General features: G+C 41.0%; 1 protein-coding gene across 3 annotated transcripts; it reads left to right on the plus strand.

Moving 5' to 3' along the window:
• Positions 1–838: 838 nt before the first annotated feature.
• CHADL (chondroadherin like) lies at positions 839–19,375 on the plus strand. 3 transcript variants are annotated; one of them, XM_067469178.1, is made up of 5 exons: positions 839–1,162; positions 13,002–13,169; positions 14,590–16,260; positions 16,755–16,921; positions 18,645–19,375. In XM_067469178.1, exons 1-5 carry the CDS (start codon positions 1,139–1,141, stop codon positions 18,874–18,876), a joined length of 2,262 nt encoding a protein of 753 aa, XP_067325279.1. In that variant the 5' UTR covers positions 839–1,138; the 3' UTR covers positions 18,877–19,375. The 3 variants fall into 3 exon arrangements, with proteins under 3 accessions (XP_067325279.1, XP_060633097.2, XP_067325280.1); XM_060777114.2 differs by lacking the exon at positions 839–1,162 and adding an exon at positions 5,645–5,798; XM_067469179.1 differs by lacking the exon at positions 839–1,162 and adding an exon at positions 6,874–7,006.
• The last annotated feature ends 3,194 nt before the right edge of the window (positions 19,376–22,569 follow it).

The raw sequence follows: 22,569 nt of genomic DNA on the forward strand, positions 1-22,569 counted from the left end.
AGAAGTTAGAGGCTATATTGTACCAGTCTCTGTAGAATGTATAGATAACAGGTCCCCCTCTTCTCCCCGTTTCAACATTCCTTCCCTGTCCTGCTGGCTTTCTTACACAGAGAGAACCTGATTTTTCTATACATTTAAGTTCTTGTCAAGTACATACAATATATGCATAAATAAATATCTATATTTCCAATATCTCCCTATCACTGTTAGGAATGGTGGAGTTGAGGTCCAAAACACCTGGAGGGCTCAACTTTGCCCATGCCTGGTCTGTACACACACATAATTTCATAACATTGACCCATGGCAGTGAAAGTAGTGCCTAATACTGTGATGGCGAACCTATGATGTGTGTCAGCACTGACACACATAGCCATTTTCGACGACACACAGCGCATGTGGACGCATACAGAGATGTATGGGGCCCATGCCGAAAAGGACTGCAGGAGCCGAGGATTAAACATTTGCTGTATTGTAGTGTAGACAGGGGTGGTTCAACGCATTACGCAAAGTAAGCATTTGCAGTATAGTTGATTTTGCCCAGGGGCGCTCTTGAAGTGCTCTTGGGGGAAAATAGACCTTGACATATGTGAGTTGTAGTTACTGGGATGTATAGTTCACCTACAATCAAAGAGCATTCTGAACTCCACCAATGATGGAATTGAACCAAATATGGCACACCGAACTTCCACGACGAACAGATAATATATATCCGTGATTGGCTGGGGGGGGGGGGGGCAAAATAACAGAACTCCGGCACAGAGCGTCTAGTTCTGGGACTTCCGGTTAGGCCGTTAGGGGATCTTTGACCTCACTTCCAGCCGGCAGAGCAGGGAGCAGCGGAATGCCACGGGGGACGCATCTCTCGGGGCCCTGTGATAGCTATTACCAGCAACACATAACCACAGTAACCATCATCCAATCTACTGTTCTGGGGTGTTGTGGATTTCTAATTGACCATTATTACTGAGATAAGTGAGGGGGAGGCTGGGAGAGGTGAGGACCTGTGCTATGGGTGCCGTTTCCCACCATTAATAGGCAGGTTAGTTAAAGAATTCCCCCTCCCCCTCATTTAACTTAGTTCATGGCAACCCACACAAGTTAAGTAATATCAAGACCAACAAAAGGGACTGACTGATTGATGAACAAAGAAATCACTAAGCAAGTAAGTTAAATAATTAATTTTTGGTTTATTAAATACAGTTATATGTTACAATTATACATTTTTCTTATTTAAACTATAAATATTGCAAAATTATGGTTATTTTCTTGAAGTGACACAACAGTCCACATGAAAGAAAGCTAGGAGTGGGTTGCTGTGAATTTATTTTTTTGGCTGTATGGACATGTTCCAGTAGCATTATCCCCTGAGGTTTTGTCTGCATCTGTTGCAAGCATCCTCAGAGGTTCTGAAAATGCCAGCCACAGATGCAGGTGAAGTGTCAGGAGAGAATGCTACTAGAACATGGCCACAAAGCCCAAAGAATCCCCTCACAGCAGCCCAGTGATTCTGGCCATGAAAGCCTTCGACAATATAGATCCAAGGGAGACATAGTTTTAAATATAATTTTAAAGGATGCTTCAAATGACTGTAAGTCCCACATGTCCTGATTTATAGAGGCCTTTGTCTGCAAAAATGAAAGAGCTGCCACAGGGAGGTGGATATTATCAAGGATTAATTCAACAGAGTAGAACTGGCTAGGTAACACTCCAATTTCTCCTAGCCACATGAAGTCTGTATTTGAAATCGAAAAGTAGATAAGACAGCGAATCAGGGTCAGAGGCATGAAAGGATAATTGTGCTATTGTCCTGCTTGTTAGAATTATAGAAGAGCCAATGAAAATCTGTATTAGCCAGCTTAGACCAATTAAATAATTGATCTTTGAGCACTAATGAGAATTTGCTTTTAATTTTCTGTTAAAGTTATAAAAAAAGCCTTGTAACCTGTTTCAGGGTATAACAGACCTTTTAGTGCAGTGAGCACCCTACTGTCGCCTATTGTTTTGGCCCACAATAAACAGCTTCTGCAGTTGGAATCCATCTTAGGACATATGTTCCTTTTTGCTGCCCTCATGAGCCCAAGGGGCTCATTGTGCAGCATTCTGGAGTGCTGGTGAGCCATTGCCCTTACAGATGTAGGCATCTTAGTAGACCACAAGCTGAACATCAATAGTGTGATGCAGCAGCTAAAAAGGCCAATTAGCCTAGAAGACTAGGCTATGGAGCAATGGATTCAAATTGTAGGAAAGTAGATGCCACCTAAACATTATGAAGAACCTGATAATTAAGAGGTGCTCAACCGTGGTATATGCTGGATGTTGGAATGTGGTGTATTCTCCATCTCTGGAGGCTTGTAAGCAGAGGCTGGATGGCCACCTGTCGGGAGTGCTTTGATTGTGAGTTGGTGGTGGGTCCTTGTGGTCTCTTCCAACTCTATAATTATATGGAAGCAAAGCCATTGTACAAGGAAAGATAGGACACCTTTTGCCAAAGTAATTATATGCAAATTACTCTTAATTCCAACATGTTATTTCTTCTTCTTTTCTGTTTTTGCAATGCATTAAACACACTGGAGGAGGAGATGCAGGGCAGAGTATCTTTTAGAACAAGTTGGGGAACTTTGGTCCTCCAGCAATACTTTATCATTGGCCATTCTAGTTTGGAGTGGAGGAAACTGGAGTTAAACATCTGTACGACCAGTTTTCACATTCCTATTAGGGTTTCATGTGTGCATGCCTGTCTGTGTGTGCCTATATCTGACACCAAATTAGCTCCAGAAGAAGGATTTTTTGACTTTGTGTAATTATAGATTGGCAGCCTGAAGGAAGAAGCAACACATACCAGTTTTACTATATAACATGAGCTTCCTTGTTTTTGTTTTCGTTTCTTATACAGTTTGCTCAGCTCAATACTGTGACAAAGAATCTAGTGTTAATATAAAGATTAATAGCCCATTAAACATGCCTCCCACAGCATCTGCGGCAATTGCAGGCCACACAAATAGCTATGAAGTGTGAGAGAGTGAATCCTTTTTTCCCCTTCGGTTTTATGGTGAATGTTCAAAAACAAAGGACTCTTCAGTGCACAATTTTTGTTTAATAAACGTTTTTTGAGATTGTTCTGAAAGTTGTCATACTCTTACTTTCAGTCATTAAAACATCTCAGATGTATTCCAAGCAGAAAAAGAGTATCTTCACCATATGGGAAACAAACTGCTTTTTGATCTTTCTTCATTGCCTCCAGTTTCTTGAACCTAGTGGAAAATTCCAGCCTTGTAAAACACAGTTCCTCTCCGAGTCAGAAACTCTCAGAACAATCATACATTGAAGAACAAACTATCTGTTGCATATTGAATTATGGGAATATTTAGAAAGAACACTTTATTTATATTCCGCTCCATCTCCCTGAGGGGACTCAGAGCAGATTTCAACATACACAAACGAGCAAAAATTTAATGCCTTTAATACAGTGAGAAACAATGACACAAATACACGAACAAAGGTAAAGGCTTCCCCTTTCATTTCTGGCTTCTGGAGGTGGTGCTCAACTCTGGCCATGGGAAGGTGCTCTTTTTCCATTTCCAGGCCGAGGAGCCTGTTGTCTGTAGACACCTCCTTGGTCGAGTTGCTGGCATGGCTGCATGGGCAGCTTTATAACCTTCCCACCGAAGCAATCACTTTTGATCTACTCAATTTTGCATATTCTGGAACTGCTAGGTTGGCAGGAGCTAGGGCTAACAGCGGTAGCTCACCCCGACCTGCAGGATCAAACTGCCAACCTTCTGATCAGAAGTTCAGCCACACAAAAGTTTAATCCATTGCGTCAACTGCTGCCCCCCATGAATGATGATGATGATGTTTATTTATACCCCACTTTTGCTCTCCACAAAGGAGGCTCAAAATGGTTTAAGAGGTTGTTCAATCCAAAACTACGGTACTTTGATGAGAAGTGAGCAAGACTTTAGTCTGAAACATAGGAGACATACAAACTCCCTCTACGTCCCACCTCGGAGTCTAAGATCCTCTGAGGAGGCCCTGCTCTCGACCCCATCTCTATCACAAGTGAGGCTGGCAGGGACAAGGAGCAGGGCCTTCTCGGTGGTGGCCCCTCACCTGTGGAACTCACTCCCCGGGGAGATTAGAACGGCGAATTCCCTTTTTTCTTTTAGAAAAAAACTGAAGACCTGGATGTGGGACCGGGCATTTAGACATTCTGGCAGCTAAAGAAAGACCTTGATGATGAGCTGGAACTGACGAAACGGAATGGATTTACGGAACTCTGTGTGCTGAGCATAGGATTAGTTTACTATTGTATTAGTGTATTGTTATGTACTGATGATTTTAATTTGTTAACTGTTTAAGTGCTGTATGTATGTATATTTGATATAGGCATCGAATTGTGCCTTCCTTTGTAAGCCGCCCTGAGTGCCCCCTCGGGGGTGAGAAGGGCAGGGTAAAAGTAACTGAAATAAACAAACAAATAAATAAATAAAACTGAGCCCCAGACTAAGAAAGAAAATACTATCTCTGTGATGCTTCCCACCAGCACCATTAGTAACAAACCCTGGCTCAAACTAAATGGGAAGGCACAAAAACGGGCAGCCGGAATGAGGAGCAGGGCAATGAAATATGCTTCCACCATCACCATCACTCCCTGCCTCTGAAATCACATCAGGACGGATGTCCCTCCACAAAGCCTGCTATTTCTCTGCTATAGAACTTACTTCTTCTTTTGCTGGTTTAGTCAACAATGCTGGGTATCAAGAGGAACTTGCCAAAAATTTGGCCCATCGGTTGAAACAGATGTAAATCTTGTCAGGTGGATCAATAACTAGTTGCAAAGCCACCTTCAAAGAGTTGTAATTAATGGCTGCATTTCAAATTAGAAGACAGTCTTAAGTGGGTTGCCTCACAGTTCTGTTTCTGGTTAAACACTAGGTCAGTGGTTCGAATCTGGGGAGAGTGGGTTGAGCTCCCTCTGTCAGCTCCAGCTACCCATGTGGGGACATGAGAAGCCTCCAACAAGGATGGTAAAACATCAAACATCCGGGAGTCCCTGGACAACATCCTTGCAGACGGTCAAGTATCTCACACCAGAAGTGACTTGCAGTTTCTCAAGTCACTCCTGACATGGGAAAAAAACATCAAAGTACTAGATGTTAAAAGGACATTGAGGTTATTGTTGATCATAAAGTGAACATAAGTCAGTGGTGTGATGTATCAGTTCTTGAGGAACACATGCAGAAGGCTTCTCTTGTGCTGAGGTCCACCTAGTGAGCTTCCTGCAGGTAAGTGACAAAATTAATCAAGAAATAGGTGATGGTCTTACAGAAGTGTCTCTAGGGCAGTTTAATGTTCATGCATATATAGAATTGAATGTGATAATTCTATAGCAATTTAAAAGCTTATCTCCAAGGCTCTACATGGATGCATTTTTACAATCAGAACTTACCTGTTTCTGCCCAGTTTCTAAGTAACAGCTGATGGGTTAATAGTCTAATCCTATACAGGTCTACTTAAAAGTAAAGCTCAGAGCATTTAATAGGCTAATGCCCAAGTGCATGTTTATAAGACTACAGTCTAAAGTGAATTTTGGCAGGAATCTGAGTGTGTGTGTGTGTTTGTAAGGAGGGGGAGAGGGGGAAAAACACTACCGTTGAACAACAGTTCATTCAGCTTGCTTGTAACTGCAGAGGTGCATACCAGGAAAATTCACAAGATTCTTGGAGGTTTTTTTCAGCGAAGAGCTCTTATACTAATATTTTATTCACTTCATTATCTTCATGTGAGAGAAGAACTAGGTAAGTTATGCAATATCTTTAGAAAAGGTAAAATGAAATAGATTTATTCAGAGAAGAATCTGTTAGTTGTGTTTTAGGATTTTGCTGGGGAAGTTTCCTGGTTGAAGAAAGTCAAGGTTCCTGGATACCGACTGTGTTTCTCCACCTCTCGCACATAGAAATTAGGTAGCTGTGCAGTCGGTCATTTTAAATTGTTGAATAAATTGCCAGGCCTCCAATCATCCTGGAAGTGAGAGAGATCAGTTAGCATCTTGCAAGCGGTGTATGTGCGGCTTCATTCTTGAAGGTTTCCATCTTAAAGAGTCTTTTGTATTTTAAGAAGAGAACCATACGGACAGAATTGTCACTCAGGAGATGAATTTACTGAGGTCTAACATCACTAATAACACTTCTTTGGTCTCCAGCTGGAATTAAATCCCCAGTTTGAGATAATATTATCCTGTTTTTACCCTCATAACGTAGTAAAACCTGCATATTGGCGTACTCAATGTGGTAGGCGGGAGACAGGTAAGTACTGTTGATTTAAAATAGACAAAAGCATATCAATTGGAGGGGAAGTCTTCTGCAATAGTTATGAATGTTTAGTTTAAGAAAACAATAATCAGCTTGCTGGCTTTTTATGAGGGCAAAACAACTATTTCCCAAGTCACCATCTGGGAAAAACAGGACCAAAATGTTATACTAAGGGATATGTAGTTTTAAAAAGGGAATTTTCATGGATGCTTCAATGACTGTAAATCCCCTATGTCCTTTGTTTGCAGAGGGTACTGACAGTATGAGAAAACGTTGCTGCAGTGAGGAAGTTACTTTTCAAGGACAAAAGTACATCAGGACAGAACTAGTTAGCTTGTACTCCCCTAATTTCCCAGCCGCTTAAAGTATCGACCTATAGATACTTTCTAACTGAGTGTTCATGGCTGGAGAACAATCAGTGCCATTGTTAAGATCCCACAAGTGCCTTCCTCTATGTTATTTATGGAGAGCCAATGAACATCTGTATAGCCAGCTTAGACCAATGAAATTATTGATTACTTTTCTTACTTACTTACTTACTTAGGCGATCCCTCATAGCTTGAGGATGATGGTCCTTCAAGGTGATGGTCCTCTTGGTGGCGGGTCTGTATGTGGCTTTGGAGCCCTATTCTTGATCCACATGTTCTCCCGCAGTGAGGACATCGGTTTCCAAGTGGAAGGCGGTCCCAGCCAAGGTTGGCTTGATGTGCCTTCCTCTTGGCATGTTTCTCCCTTTCACCTTCCATTCAAGCCTCTTTGAATTCCGCAGCACTCCTGGTCACAGCTGACCTCCAGTTAGAGTTTTCAAGGGCCAAGGCTTCCCAATTCTTGATGTCTATGCCACTGTTTTTGAGGTTGGCTTTAAGCCCATCTTTAAATCTCTTTTCCTGTCCACCAACATTATATTTCTCGTTCTTGAGTTGAGAGTATAGAAACTACTTTGGGAGGTGGTGATCGGGTATTTGCACAATGTGGCCAGTCCAGTGGAGTTGATGGCATAGGAGCATTGCTTCAGTGCTGGTGGTCTTTGCTTCTTCCAGCACATTGACAGTTATCCGCCTGTCTTCCCAAGAGATTTGCAGGATTTTTCAGAGGTAACACTGATGGAACCTTCTAGGAGTTGAGTGTGACGTCTGTAGACAGTCCACGTTTCGCAGGCATATAGCAGGATTGGGAGCACAATGGCTTTATAAACAAGCACCTTGGTCTCCCTACGGATGTCCCAGATCTCAAATACTCTCTGCTTCAATAGGAAAAATGCTGCATTTACAGAGCTCAGGTGGTGTTGTATTTCAGTATCAATGTTGACTTTTGTGGAGAGGTGGCTGCCAATCCCTCTAGCATTGTAAAAGGCGAAAGATTTATACGATCTGAAGAGAAACCAGAGTAGCATTGTAGAGGGATTGGCTGGTGCCTTCTGGAAGAGCACTTTGGTTTTCTTTATGTTCAATTGAGAGGCTGAGCTTCTCGTATGCTTCTGCAACAGTGTTTGGAGTGGCTTGTTGGTATTTTTCTGAAAGAGCACAGGTTATCATTAGCATATTGGAGTTCTATAACTGATGTTGTCATGACCTTGGTTTTGGCTGTCAGTCCGCTGAGGTTAAATAGCTTATCATTTGTCTAACAGATGATTTCCACTCTGGTGGGGAGCTCCCCATCAACAAGATGAAGTATCATAGTGATGAAGATGGAAAATAAAGTTGGGGCAATAGCACATCCCTTTTTGACACCTGATTCTACCTTAAATGGGTCACTTTGGGAGCCATTGCTGTCCAAGACGGTTGCCATCATGTCATCTGTATACCATGTCATCTGTACACCAATGAGAATGTGTCTTTAATTCTCTGTCTAAGTTATAAAAGCCTTGCAGCCCCATGTGGGGGTGTGACAGACCTTTTTATGCTCCATGATTCTGTCCCTATTGCTTTGGCCCTCAATAAACAGCTTCTGCAGTTGGGATTCAACTTGTGGTGTGTCTTCCATTACATTGCCCTCTTGAGTCCAAGGGACTCCTGGTGACGTGCAGAGAGCTGGAGGAGCGTCAGAAAACCATTGCCCCTACAATACCTGAGACAGGACAACACATTGAATTTCTCCTGAAAGTCAAGATGCATAGTAAACTAGGACACTTGAGGTGGAAAAATGTTGGGATTAAAGATGTAATGGTAATAATTACATAATCCTTTGCTGTCCTTTCAAGGTAACCACAATTTGTTGTCTGTGGTGGCTCCCTCATTTTATTCTCATGTTAGGACCAAAGAAAATAATGAGGACATGGGGATAGCACAGGGTTGACCCAAAATATTTTGCTGCCTGAGATAGAGCAGCAAAGGTTTCTACTAAAGTCAAGATACATCATACTCAAAGATTTGTTAATTGATGTTGACACAAAGTACAAAAAAAGCACCTCTTCCTTGCTTGTGTGGTTAACATTATAGCCACACTGCATGATTGTAGCATTATGATTCCACATTAACAGACACAGTTCCATCCTATGGGATCCTGTAGTTTGATGGGGCACAACAGGTTCCTGGCAGAGAGTTCAAGGGCTGCAGTTGAGGAGAATGTATTAATTATGATGTTATAGTTATGTGCCATCAAGTCGTGATTTACATCAGTTCTCTGTGAATCTATCACTGGGTTTTATTGGCAGAATTTGTTCAGAGAAGGTTTGCCCTTGCCTTCTTCTGAGGCTGAGAGAGCGTGGCTTGCCCAAAGTGGGTTTCCATGTTCAGGTGAGGATCTTGACCCTGGTATCCTAGTGTTTAAGTCTAATAAAATAATAATAATAATAATAATAATAATAATAACACCCACTAGGGAGCAGAGCAGAAGAGAAAACTGTTAAAAGAAGGCTCTCCGTGGACAGTTCTTGGAAAAAATTGAGAGCAAAATTGACAAGGAAAAAAACATGGATGTGACTCACAAATGAAACTTTGAAAAAAGGAGACCAAGGGCCTGATTCTTGCAGCCCAAGAACAAGCAATTAGAACAAATGCCATCAAAGCCAGAATTGAAAAAGTCGACTACAGATTCCAAGCATAGTCTCTGCAAGGAAGCAGACAAAATGATGGATCACATAGCTGCTGCAAGAAGATCGAGCAGACCGACTACAAGCAGAGGCATAATACCGTTGTGTCACAAATAACATCTGCCTGTGATAGAGAACTGGTGGGATCACAAGCCTGAAAAAGTTACAGGAAACAAACACATCAAACTATTCTGAGACTTCCGAATTCAGACTAATAGAGTTATGGAGCACAATACTCCTGACCTCATGATCATGGGAAAAAAAACAAAGTATGGATCATCGATGTTGCAATCCCAGGTGACAGCAGAATTGACGAGAAGCAACTGGAAAAGCTTACACGATACAAGGATTTGAAGATCGAAGTACAAAGATCGAACTGTCACAAGCCAGTAAAAGTGGTCCCAGTGGTAATTAGCATACTGGATGCAGTACCTAAAAACCTTGGCCTGTACTTAAAAAAGGCCACCCTACTCAGATCTGCATGCATTATTCACTGATACATCACACAGTCCAAGACACTTGGGAAGTGTCCAACGTGCGATCCAATACAGTAGCCAGCATAGTGATCTTGTTTGCTGTGTACTAATCTTGTTATACATTTAATAGCTAACAATTTGTTGCTCTTTCATGCTTACAAATAAAGTGAGTCTGCCTGCAGTAAGGCAACTTTCAGGACTGCAGACTGAGGACACAAGGACAAAGGAAGCAATGTGGAAAGAAGGCAAGGGAAAGTAAGGAAATGAACCTTTTGGCTCCAGACAGTTCATTCCGAAAATAGTATTGTTGTACTATGTAAAATACCCTAAAATAACAGTGCCCATTGAGGGGGCTGTTATATACATACATTGTGCTACAGAGTTTTTAGTTTGTGTGAGTATGTGACCAAAGAATGTTTATATCGGTATAATTTTACGTATTTTCTCTAAACTTCCTGTTGGCCTGAGATTGATGTTAACCTGCTGCTCGCCTAACCCAGCAACCTCCTTGATTTCACTCTTACTCTCAAGCTCCCTGTCATCCTTTCTGCAATAATTGCAGGGCTTTTTAAGATACATCAGGTCTCTATTTAAGAAATATAGACTTTTAAACACTTATTTCTTTGTAAAGTTAAATATACAGAATATGGTAGAGGATTAATAGTAAGTAGGAAGCAGCAGTGTCAAATGCTACAGCCTGTGATTTTAACCAGTTCTGATTCATAAGAAATAGAAACAATCGCCATCATGTCAAGGTTTGTTTGTTTGCAATGCGATGGGGCAGGAAGAAAGGTCTGGTAGGGAAAATCTATTTGGAGCCAAATAATTTGCAGAAATATCTTTTGAAAGGAGAAAAAATTTCCAAGGATTGAAATATACACTCTCAAAACAGTGAGCACAGAATGATGATGGTGATTTTTTGCTTTGAGGTGAAAACAATTTGGGGACAGGTTAATGATAAATTCAATGGGATATCTGAAGGGGGTCGTAGCTAGCTGGCTTGAAGAAAATGAAAATATTTTTTGCTTTAAAGGAACACCTTCAACACACACTCCTAGCACAAAAGTTAACTTGTTTATTGTTATTCAAGTACAGCAGCCTACCCCTTGACCTCTTATTTTCTAATGCAAATATGTAAGTGCTGTACTTGTTCAGTATTGAATTGGCTTTGTTCACGATGACTAACTAATCTAACAAAAGAAATCTAGAACGTTGGGAATGTTCAAGGCAACAGGATGACTTAATCATAGAACATCTCCATTCTTTTACAATTGGTTCAACCTCATTTGGTTTCCTTTATTCTGTTTCAGAAAATATATTTGCAGACTCATGGTTGTCAAGGTAAAATATATATCGGGGTCCATGCATCTCCTCAAACTTTGATGTGATACATACCGTTATGTGCAATCAAAGTCATCCTGCATTTTAACAGCTCCTTCTACAAAGAAGAAATTAATACAAAGATAGTAGAAATGACAGTATTACCCCTCCCCCCAAAAGAGGTAACAATTCCCCTAAGACACTATCTCTAACCTGGAACAAAATAACATATTAGACAGGTTTCAACATGACACAGTGGCCTGTTAAGTAAGAATTTAATATTATGTTCTATCTGTTGTATTTGTTGTTGAGCCACACCTCCCCCCACCCCAAAGATTTATAGAACACCAGGTGGCTTCAAGATATATGATTTTTTGAATTAAAAACTTTTTCATAGGCCTGGAGTTGCAAAATACTAGGCACTGGAATTGACTTAGTAGTAACTGTACCCTACAAAATTTTATCAAACCTAACCATTTAATAAAATTAATCCATGTGATGATTTTTGTGTAACTTGTCTCTTTTATGTACTATGTTCATTCCTTATGTACTATGTTCATTCAAATGAAATGTATCAAAATGTATATAGAAGGCAATCACCTCTCCATGCCCCTAATTTACATAATCACGTGAAAAAGGAGATGATGTCCAGGATCCCTCCAGCCATTTCCCAAGCCAGATAGCTATTAGATTCTTTGTGTATATATGTAGATAGATGATCCCCTTTGTCAATAAAACAAGGTCAGGATTTAACTTGAGTCTGCTGCTCCTGTGAAAGAGGGGCTTAGATGTGAATTCGTTAACTCTCTATGCTGGACGTCAAGCCCTTGTCTAAATTCACCACCTTTGTCTTTTGGGTCTTGCAGCTTTGTTTCACAGGGAACTGGACACTTGAGTTAATCAGAGACTCATCAGCATATCCAAACCATTATTTCCTCATGGACTGTGCCTTCCCAAGGGGTGTCTCTGCAATGGTTTGGTTATTTGAACTGCCCAACCATCAGTTGTTGTTCTTCTCACCACAAGAATCTCCTCCTGCAAGATGTGACAACAAGGGAAGCCCCAGCCAATCCGACCGCATACCCTAGCCTGCCTTTTCCCAGCCAATCAGGGGAGGGTGCAGGTAGTCTGAATAGCTGTCAGAACTGTATAAAATGTAATGTATTTCTCTGTAAATTCATATTTGCACCTTTTGATGCAAATTGCTAGCACTTGCATCCTTTTTGGCCTAACTGTAACAAACTACTGTTGCCTTCAACCTGGGGAGCTTGTTTCTCTGCCCTGACTGATTTGCTTTAGTGGATGCTCAATGGGCACAGTCCTCTCTAACTGTAATCCTAGCTAAACTTACTACATATTGACTAAAGCTGCAACAAAATTATCTGCAATCACTCCCCTAAATGACCATTCTGTGGCTGGTGGAAAGGCAGGGAGGTCAGAAAAGCATCTGGCTATCTCCCTGTATAGACAGTCATATACTAGTTACACCACTCATTAAGACTTATGGGGGACTGCAGTGGATCCCAATGGAAGATGCCATCAGTCATTGATGAAAGATGTTGTCTTCGAGAGTGGCATATTCTCTCTGAAGGCTTTTAAGCAGAGGCTGGTGCTTTGATTGTGTGTGTTTGTACATAGGCAAATTAGGTTGGATTGGATGACAACTGGGGGTTCTCCGGATCTAGTGAAATATAAATTGCCTTGGAGTCTCCTTCTCAGAAAGTGTTTGAACTGAGGCTGGATGGCTATCTGTTGGATATTTAGATTGTGTGTTACCGCATGGCAGGTGGTTTCCCTAATAATAGGGTTGGCCAAGATCTGTGGAAATGTCAACCTTACCCAATAAAGTTATTTTTTATTTAGCTACTTCCCAATATGTGGGCCTCTGCAAGCCTTCTCCTGGCAGCATCTCTGCTTGTTGGAAATATGGTTGCCGAGCGCTGCCCACGAATCTGCATCTGTGATCGCGTCAAGTATCAAGTCATGTGTTTGAACAAGAACCTCACTGAGGTGCCAGTTAACATCCCTCAGGTCAGTCTTTAAATATTTGAAAGGATGTCACATTGAAGAGGGGCCAAGATGGTTTTCTGCTGCTCTGGAGACTAGGACACAGAGCAATGGATTCAAATTGAAGGGGAAAAAATTCCAACATTAGGAGGAACTTCCTAACAGCAATAGCTCTTTGGCAGTGGAACACGCTGCCTCCTCGGAGAGCGGTGGAGTTTCCTTCTTTGAGGGTTTTTAAGCAGAAGCTGGATGGCCATCTGTTGGGGGATGCTTTGTGTTTTCTTGCACAGCAAAATGGGGCTGGGCTGGGTGGCCCTTGTGGTCCCTTTTAACTCTATGATTTTGAGGCCACTTCCACGCATATGTATAAAATCCCACATTATCTGCTTTGAACAGGGTTATATGACAGTGTGGACTCAGATAACCCGGTTCAAAGCAGATATTGTGGATTATTGGCCTTTTTATTCTGCATTAAATGGCTGCGTGGAAGGGCCCTGAGTGGTGAGGCAAGGGATACATCAAAATAGTGAGTCCTCATGAGGTTGTTTTCTCTTGCTAACCTCTCCTTCAGACTTGAAACTTCCAATACAAAATGTGGAAATGGCTGTAGCTTTTCCAACAGGGTCACAAGAACTGGATTCCTATGAGCCCCTTACCATCAGTTATCTTGGCTAGGCTGCTGGAGGTTGCAATCCAATGACCTCTGAAGGGCTCAAGGAGAGACAATTAAGCCAGAAGGATCTCTGTGACCTTCAGATCTGAGTAACAACAAATCCTTCTATTTATTTATTTTACTTGTGGGAGTTGAAGTCCAAAACACCTGGAGGGCCTAAGTTTGCTCACGCCTGGTATTGCGAACTTTCTTAAATTTGGAATTGGTCCAGGAATAAGCAAACCAATACTCTCATATTCTGAACTTGCAGCCTAAAATAAAATAGAAATATTTTTAAACATCCATTTTATCTCCCCCCCCCCCAAAAAAAAACCCTCAAGAGGCTTCTTAATACAAGGAAAGCATAATACCTATAGATCTACTGAGCTTCAGTCAAAGGAGAATTAACATTATAATTAGATTATCCCTACATCAAAAAAATGGGATTTACTGGGTTAGTTCCAGATCTAGGGAGACGAGCCACACAATAAAAGGAATAAATTCATTCAGGCTACAAGAAATAATTGTTGGGGCAGATAATGATATGCTTTTTATAAGCTTTAATATAGATTACTTTCACAGATATATAATCTGTTATATAAATTTGAGGGAATCGGTGATCTTGTCATTTGAACTTTGGACCAGGATATTGGGAGACTAGAGTTTGAATCCCCAATTGGCCATCTTTATATTTTATAACACACTGGGGAATTTCTAGAAGCAATGCTTTTGTAATTAATAGTGGACAGTTAATTGTGGATGGTGCTAACATTTTATCTGTGTAATATGCAGGTAACTCAAAGATTTGACCTTCGCCGTAATGAAATCAAAGTCATCCCTGCAGGAACATTCCTCCCTATCCCATATCTCACCCACTTGAACCTTCAGAAATGCAAGGTGGAAAGAATTGAGGAGGGAGCCTTCAGAGGATTAGGACGTATGGTTTACCTCAATCTGGCCCACAACAATATAGCCTTCATTTACCAGGAGTCCTTTGATGGTTTGTCTTCTCTTCGACAACTAATGCTAGAAAATAATCACATTGAAGAAATAATGCCGGGAGCTTTTGGACAGCTGGGCTTCCTCAACTTTCTTAATTTGGCCAGAAATTCTTTGGTGTATCTACCAGATATGGTCTTCCAGGGACTTCACTTGACCAAGTGGATCAATTTGTCCCATAATTCCCTCAATGTGCTTGCCAATGAAGCCTTTGGTGGGCTACCAAATCTAAGGAGGTTGAGCCTAGACCATAATGAACTGCAGTTCCTTCCCACCGATGCACTGTCTAGACTGTCAGGTACAAACAGGTTGGACTTAGGACACAATCCCATTGCTTATATCAGTGAGGAGGCCGTTCAGATGGCTTCTCTGAAACAACTCTTCTTGGACAACATGGTCCTTCAGGATGTCTCACACAGAGCTTTCACCAAGAGCCCTCTGCTTCATACCCTTGACTTGCACAACAACCAGCTCCTTGTGCTGCAGCCATTGACAGAAATGGCCCATCTGAAAAAGGTCAACTTGACAGGAAACCCGGTGCTTTGCACTTGTTACATGCGGCCTTTCAAAGAGTGGGCTGCCAAAAAAAGGATACACGCCGACGTGGTGTGTGCTGGCCCAGTTAGCTCCAGAGGAGAACATCTGGAATCTTTAAGGCCAACAGATATGACGTGTAGGGATCACGCCTTGGAAGAGAAGTTGCTTCCTAGTATGGCCACATTCACCAGGAGCTCCGAGGAGGATGCTGTAAAGTGTCCAAAAGGATGTACCTGTTCATCAGACTACCAGCATGTTAACTGCGACCGCAAAAATCTCCAGAGCATCCCCAAAGGATTTCCTAGCAACACCCAACTCTTGGACATGCGCCACAATGAGTTCCGCTCCATACCCAAAGACTCCTTCCCGGGCTTGAAAAACCTGACATCTCTTCACTTACAGAACTGCAAGATTGAAACCCTGCAACCCGGTGCTTTCCAGGACCTGAAAAGCCTTGTGTACCTTTACCTCTCAAATAACAACATCTCTTCTTTAGATGCGGCTGTTTTTAAAGGAACCGCCCAGCTTGCTTACCTCTACCTGGATCACAACAGATTCACACACATGTCCCAGGGTGCCTTTCGCTTCTTGCCCAACCTCTTTGCCCTTCACTTGGAACACAACTCCATCAGCCAAATTCCAGATAATGCTCTTTCTGGGATGGAAAAGCTACACTGGCTTTATCTAACGGGAAACCGCATTGCTCAGGTGTCTCCCAGGGCTCTGGGTCAAGCCAAGATGCTGGAGAAGCTTCACCTAGATGATAATTCTTTGGAGGAAGTGCCCACCAGGTTTCTCAGGGGACTGCCCACACTTAGTGAACTGAAGCTGTCCAAAAACCCTATAAAGCACATCAAGGACAATGCCTTTCTTCCCGTGGCAAGATCATTGCAACACCTCTACCTGGATAATACAGGGCTAGAACAGGTAAGCTGGAACAGGAGAGTTGGAAGTTGCATTGTCACATATGAAAAATTCGGGGTCTCTAAGACCACTTAATGTGGCCTCCTAGCCTCCCACAGCTTCGCACTTCTGCCCTTGATGGACCCATGGTTGGTCTTTTTGATAACTTCCATTGAGAGCTGTATCACACTGTTATGCCACTCTATTCCTCTTTAACTGTAGTGGCCATTCTATGGGATTTAGGGGTTTGTAGTTTATTGAGCTGTCTTGATCAGAATAACTACTCCTCCCTAATCGTGGATCAGTATGATTTTCAGTTTTGTATAATGACTTGAAATCATAAGAATAAGAACTTGAGAAAGCTAGTCCTGTAGACTACAACTATCATAAGCCACCAGGCATTCTGTTCAAGGAACACTGGGAGTTGCTACCTAAAAATGTAAGTTTTCCATGCTCTGATGATAATGCATTGCTGTTGTGAATGAATTCCTCACATACAACTTTTTCTAAATTTTCAGATTTCTTCTGGTGCCTTTGCTGGTTTAGGTCCAAAGATAAAAAGTATGTACCTGGAGAAGAACAAAATGCACACTGTGCCTGATTTCAGTGCCTTTACAGCTCTGGAGGTCATCAACTTAAGTGATATACCATTCCATTGTGACTGTCAACTTCTCCCACTACGCAAGTGAGCCATTAGCTTCTATTATTGGAGAATAACTATGAGGGGAAGGGGAATACTTGTTTCCCTCATTTGACCACTGTGATGTATTAGTTAAAGAGGAGTGAGGAAAATATTGCCAATATTTAGCCCCCAGTCCCCTTTTCACAGCTACCAAGCTCCCAAGTATTCCCTCAACTTTCATATTTCACCTAAAATGTTCATTATTTGTGTAAATTGGTTGAAAGCATGCGGTTTGCTTTGATTTTCCTGTCAGTATGTAATGTTTTCTGGTGTGAAAATAACTTATAGTTTAAACCAGGGGTCCTCAAACTTTTTAAACAGAGGGCCAGGTCACAGTCCTTCAAACTGTAGGAGGGCCGGATTATAATTTGAAAAAAGCATGAATGAATTCCTATGCACACTGCACATATCTTATTTGTACTGCAAAAAAAAAAAACCCTGAAAAACAATACAATAATTAAAACGAAGAACAATTTAACAATTATAAACTTATTAGTATTTCAATGGGAAGTGTGGGCCTGCTTTTGGCTGATGAGATAGGATTGTTGTTGTTGTGTGCTTTCAAGCCATTTCAGACTTAGGTTGACCCTGAGCAAGGGCTGGGTAAATGTCCTTGGAGGGCTGCATCTGGCCCTCAGGATTTAGTTTGATAACCCCTGGTTTAAACTGTATGGCTTCAGTAATGCATGGGCTAAAACAATAGAGATGTGGAGAATTGGTAGAGTGACACTTGTGAAAAGGAACTCTGAGCTGTGTAATGTGCTCCATGCTGCTTGCAAAGATGTGAAGGGACATGATCGGAGATTGTCTTGTATATTTTGTAAATAAAAGATAAAGTACCACTTTGGTCCTCCAGACATTTTGAAGCTCTTGTCAGCTTGACCAGTGGCCTCTAAAGTCGAAAATATCTAGAAGATCAAAGATTATGAACCCTTGCCTTGGAGAAAAGGATAGAAATGTAACAATTAAGATATCTGATCTCTGGAGTTGTAGTCCAACGTTCAAACCCATTGACTGCCTTATTGAATTCTAATTAAAAACTAGGAGAAGTTTTTTCCCCCAATTACAACTTTTAGAATCTCCACTTAGATTGTGGAACTGTAGTTCAACTTAACTTTCCTAAAGTTTTCAAGAAACTGCTTTCACATTTAAGTTAAGTAACTCTGAAAATATCTTTTGGAAGGCTGGGAAAAGAATAATGAAGACCTCCAAATGATATTGGACTGCACATCCCAGCAGCCCTACCTAGTAGTAAAGAATGATGGGAAATGCAGTCCAGCTGCATTGGGAACCATGATTCCTGTTCCTAGAAAACCTTCAGTGCTTGGATCAAATACGGAAAACCACAGAGAATGAAGTAAGATCCACTGATTATGACAAGCTGATATACTTAAGTTCTTCTCTTGCTTTAGAACAGTGGTTCTCAACCTGTTTGTCCCGAGGTGTTTGGCCTACAACTCCTAGAAATCCCAGCTAGTTTACCAGCTGTTAGAATTTCTGGGAATTGAAGGCCAAAACATCTGGGGACCCACAGGTTGAGAACTACTGCTTTAGAAAAATGCAGTATGGAGTCATTTAATGAAAGCATTATGACCCAGGAGCTACTCACTGCTGCATGACTTTTACCAATAATGGATCATCTAGCTGAGTAAGAAAATGCATTATATAGCTGAGTGACTATAAATATAGACTGCATTCAAATTTCTCACATTTTCCTCTTTCTCAGGTGGCTTGACAAGCTGAACCTGAGAGTAGGAGCCACGTGTGACTCTCCAGCTGCTGTACGTGGCCAAAAGGTGAAGCGCACAACTGCCTTCCAAAATTGCCGTGACTGGAGTACCAAGAAGGCCAAGCGGACCAGCTCAACTAAGGCCAAAACTAAGGTTGCAAGTAGGTCTAGTAAAAGGCAGCAAGCGGGAAAAAGACAAATGAGAGCAAGCAAGAAAAGCAAGGCATGAAAGGAAGCAAACCAATATTGCTGAAGGAAACCTCTTGATCTTCTCATCTATTAAAAAATTAAGTTGGAACAGCTAGTATCATCCACACTCATGGCCTACAAATTCACTCTGCTAGAACATACACTTCTTCAAAGGAAGAAAACAGACTTAACGTCATTCAACATTTGGTGAGCCTAAGATGTTAGAGAGTTGGCCAGCAGAACTCTGTGCAAAGATTTAAACAAAAATATATTCAGCAACTTTCAACACATTATAGTTGAAATATACGAACTGTTCAAAATACAAGGATATGCTTGTTTTGTTCTGCTTGTCAGGAAACAATGGAGAGTGACTTTGGAGATATAATAGAACATGTCCCTTGTTCTTTTAAACATGTCCTTGTACCCAAAAAAGGCCTTTCCCCCAAAAGGTTAGAAGTTTCCTTTTTTTAAAACAAATGCTTTGATCTTCTGAACTGCTAAATGTTATGCTCATTATTAAATTATCTGCTTGTTCTGCATTTCTACTCAAGCAACAATTGTATTTTGAGGATTCTTTAATCTAATTCCTTTCCTACAATGGGATTTGCCTTTCCAGTGGATATTGCATGCTTGATCAACATGGTCATTTAGCACAACTCTATGAGTCCATTCTTGGTGAATGACTGGTAGCTCCAGTCCTGTTAGGTCAGATTTTAGACAAGTTTCTTTATTAGACTTCCTCTCCAATAATTCACAGAACATTCTGCATCTATGTATGTGAAACTTTTTGTTGTCTGCACATGCTTAAACTAAATGGTATATTTAATTTTAATAGCAAAAATGTTAAGTCAAACACAATTTAGATATCCAACTGCTGATAAAAAGATAACTTCTATACTGGAGATAGCTAGGAAAAGAAAGATGTAGCTATCAATTCTTTATGCCAATGTGTGGGCTGACTTATAGCAGTCCTATGAACTTCACTAAGGTTTTCTTAGGCAAAGACTCAGAGGTAGTTTTATCAGTTCCTTAATCTGAAATATAGCCTACGCCACCGGCTATTTGTTAGTATTTATCAGGGCTGGCCTTTCTTAGCTTCCAAGATCAGACAGCATCTGGTGATTTTAGACATAAAAATTAGGCTTGTGCAATTCGGCTGGAGAGCAATCCATTTTTGGTATCTGAATTTCGTTGGGTACCCAGATCTGTTTTCAGGAGCCTCCTGAAAATTGACTAATAGAAAAATATGTTTTCAGCTAGGCAGCCGAATGATCCGGGAAGATTCGTCCAATTGGGAACAATGGGGAACTTACAAGGCTCCCCTTTCCATTCCTGGAATCCTGTCCTTTCTTCCTTTCAAGGGGGCCTGAGTTTGAGCAACGGGGTTAAGGATGCACCCTTCCTGGGCTCCTTTACTTTCTTCCTTTCAAGGGAGTCTGGGTTGAGGAACGGGTTAAGGAAGCATGAACTATGTACTCCCAAATAGAAGGGAAGCTTCACCCAGCAGCCACATGAGCAGTTTCAGGCAGAAAAAAACATGGCAGCTGAGCCCTTGCCGTTATAGCCACCCAGAGAAGCCAAAGAAGTCGAAGGAAAACAGTTAAAACGAATTGGTGCACAGGTCTAATAAAAATACTGCGTAGTACAGGCATGGGCAAACACCTGGAGGGCCAAATTACTGGTGTAGTATCATAGAAGGCGATAGAATGTACTGTACTCATAAATCAAAATAATCAAAAGTGTGGAACCTCTCACTCAGGAAAAGTTACATTTGGGCTCATACACAGTTATGATAGCAAAAATGATGACATCCTACAATGAAATTTTCTGGAAGATATATTGGGAGGATTAAATGCAAAGAGAGAAAAAACGTGAGTTTTGAACAGAACTGTGGAAAATCAGAGTTTGAAAAGAGATGAGGCTGTTGAACTAGACATGAGAATCTTACATGATAGGTGGTCTAAAATAACAAAAGGCTTCCACAAACCAATATGAACATAAGGGAAAGCATGGGCAGCAATGTTTGCAAACTTTAGCATGGAAGAGTTACAACCAGATTTCAATCATGCAAACAGGGCATTACTTTTGAGTACGTACATATGCTTTGGATGGCCGCCTCTTATTGAAAGCGCCATCTCACTGCAGGAATGAACATACAATGGAATGAATTCACCCACGACAAGTGTGGCATTTCCCTTTCAGGAGGTTTTTTTTTTTAAAGACCAGGACCATATGATGAGAGGACAGGCCTTAATTGCAGGGCAGTTGCCATTGTAGGAGCTTGGCCTTGAGTCTCTGATTCAAGTCGGTTTTAAATTCTTTCACTAGTTCTGGCACAAATCACACATGCCATTATCTACAGAAAGAATATTGCTAGGAAGCCCATTGTTAGTTTTAATTTATAATGCACTCTTTAAACTAACACCTAAAGGTAACATAATATAAGGTACTTTGTTACATGTGTACCAAATGTAAAAAGCAAAAGCATTAAATCACACTGAAGACAGACTGGCGGGGGGGGGGGGGGGGACGGGGACGGGGACACACCAGCAAAAACACATGGAAGAAGCCCTTTTCCCTTCATGTAAATGTGCATAGAATTCCTGCTGTATGAAACACCTATTTTTATTCTTTAAGAGTTCTATTTTTGCCTTGTAATTATAGTTTGTATAGTTTGGATGAATCTAATACTGAGAAATAAACATATTGAGCTCTAGAATACTTAAAAATGATTTAGTGGCCATAACTGAAAAATCCCCAAAATTTGCATGAAGAAACATGGCGTTTTTTTGTTTTCTGGGGAAAGTGGATCACTGGTATTCTATGTAGGAATAGAACAGACAACAAGAGCACTATAGCATATTGAGATCCATCTTGAAATCACGTCTACAGTACAACCCTGTGCATGTTTCCTCAGAACTAAAGCTATGTTCAAAATGGAGTTGGGTGGACATATTTAATAAAAATAATAATGATGATTAATTTATTACCTGCCTCTCCCTGCAGATCAAGGCAGGATGCAACAGCATTGATAGGAGAGATAAAATATTATTAAAAGACTTACAACTAGATACAGAAAGTTAAAATACAAGAAAGTGTGTGTAAAGTAACATCTTAAATACATCAGGGTCTGTTTTGGAATAAAGGTAAAGCAAAGGCGGCAGTTTGGAAGCAACACCAGAGGTAAGAAACCACATGGGCCAGAAGGAAGAGGAATGATGCTTCCATTTTGCTACTTGTAAGCTGTACTCTGACATCTTTCTGGCCCTTAGTCCTCAAACTGTTCTTAAAACATAGAGTGCTTAGTCATTGTGCATTATCTTGAACTCGTTCAAATATCTATGATGACCACAATCCTCAAACTCCTTTAAAGCACAGATAGAACTTAATCATCCATATGACACTGCTGCTCTAATTTAAAAAACAAACCTGCTCTAAAGCATATATTATTTAGGAACACAGTGCAGACAGGTTCTAAGCCACAGTGCTGTGTGTGTGTACAGACCATCATATTCCAAGGTAAAAAACCATCTTTTTGATGGTATCATTCTAGCACCAGGAAGAGCCAAAGCAGTCAAAAGGCTAAACCAGTAATAATCTGTGAATCAAAAGGACAGAAAACTCTACTTCATAACTTATGGACACACAACTTACTTTTATCGGGATCCTTACCTTATCTTGACTCCAAAAAGTTTTCTTTCTTCATTTCTTCTAAAGACTCTATTTTCTTTCA

This window comes from Anolis sagrei, chromosome 5 (genome assembly GCF_037176765.1).
Source record: "Anolis sagrei isolate rAnoSag1 chromosome 5, rAnoSag1.mat, whole genome shotgun sequence".
Classification (NCBI taxonomy): Eukaryota; Metazoa; Chordata; class Lepidosauria; order Squamata; family Dactyloidae; genus Anolis; species Anolis sagrei.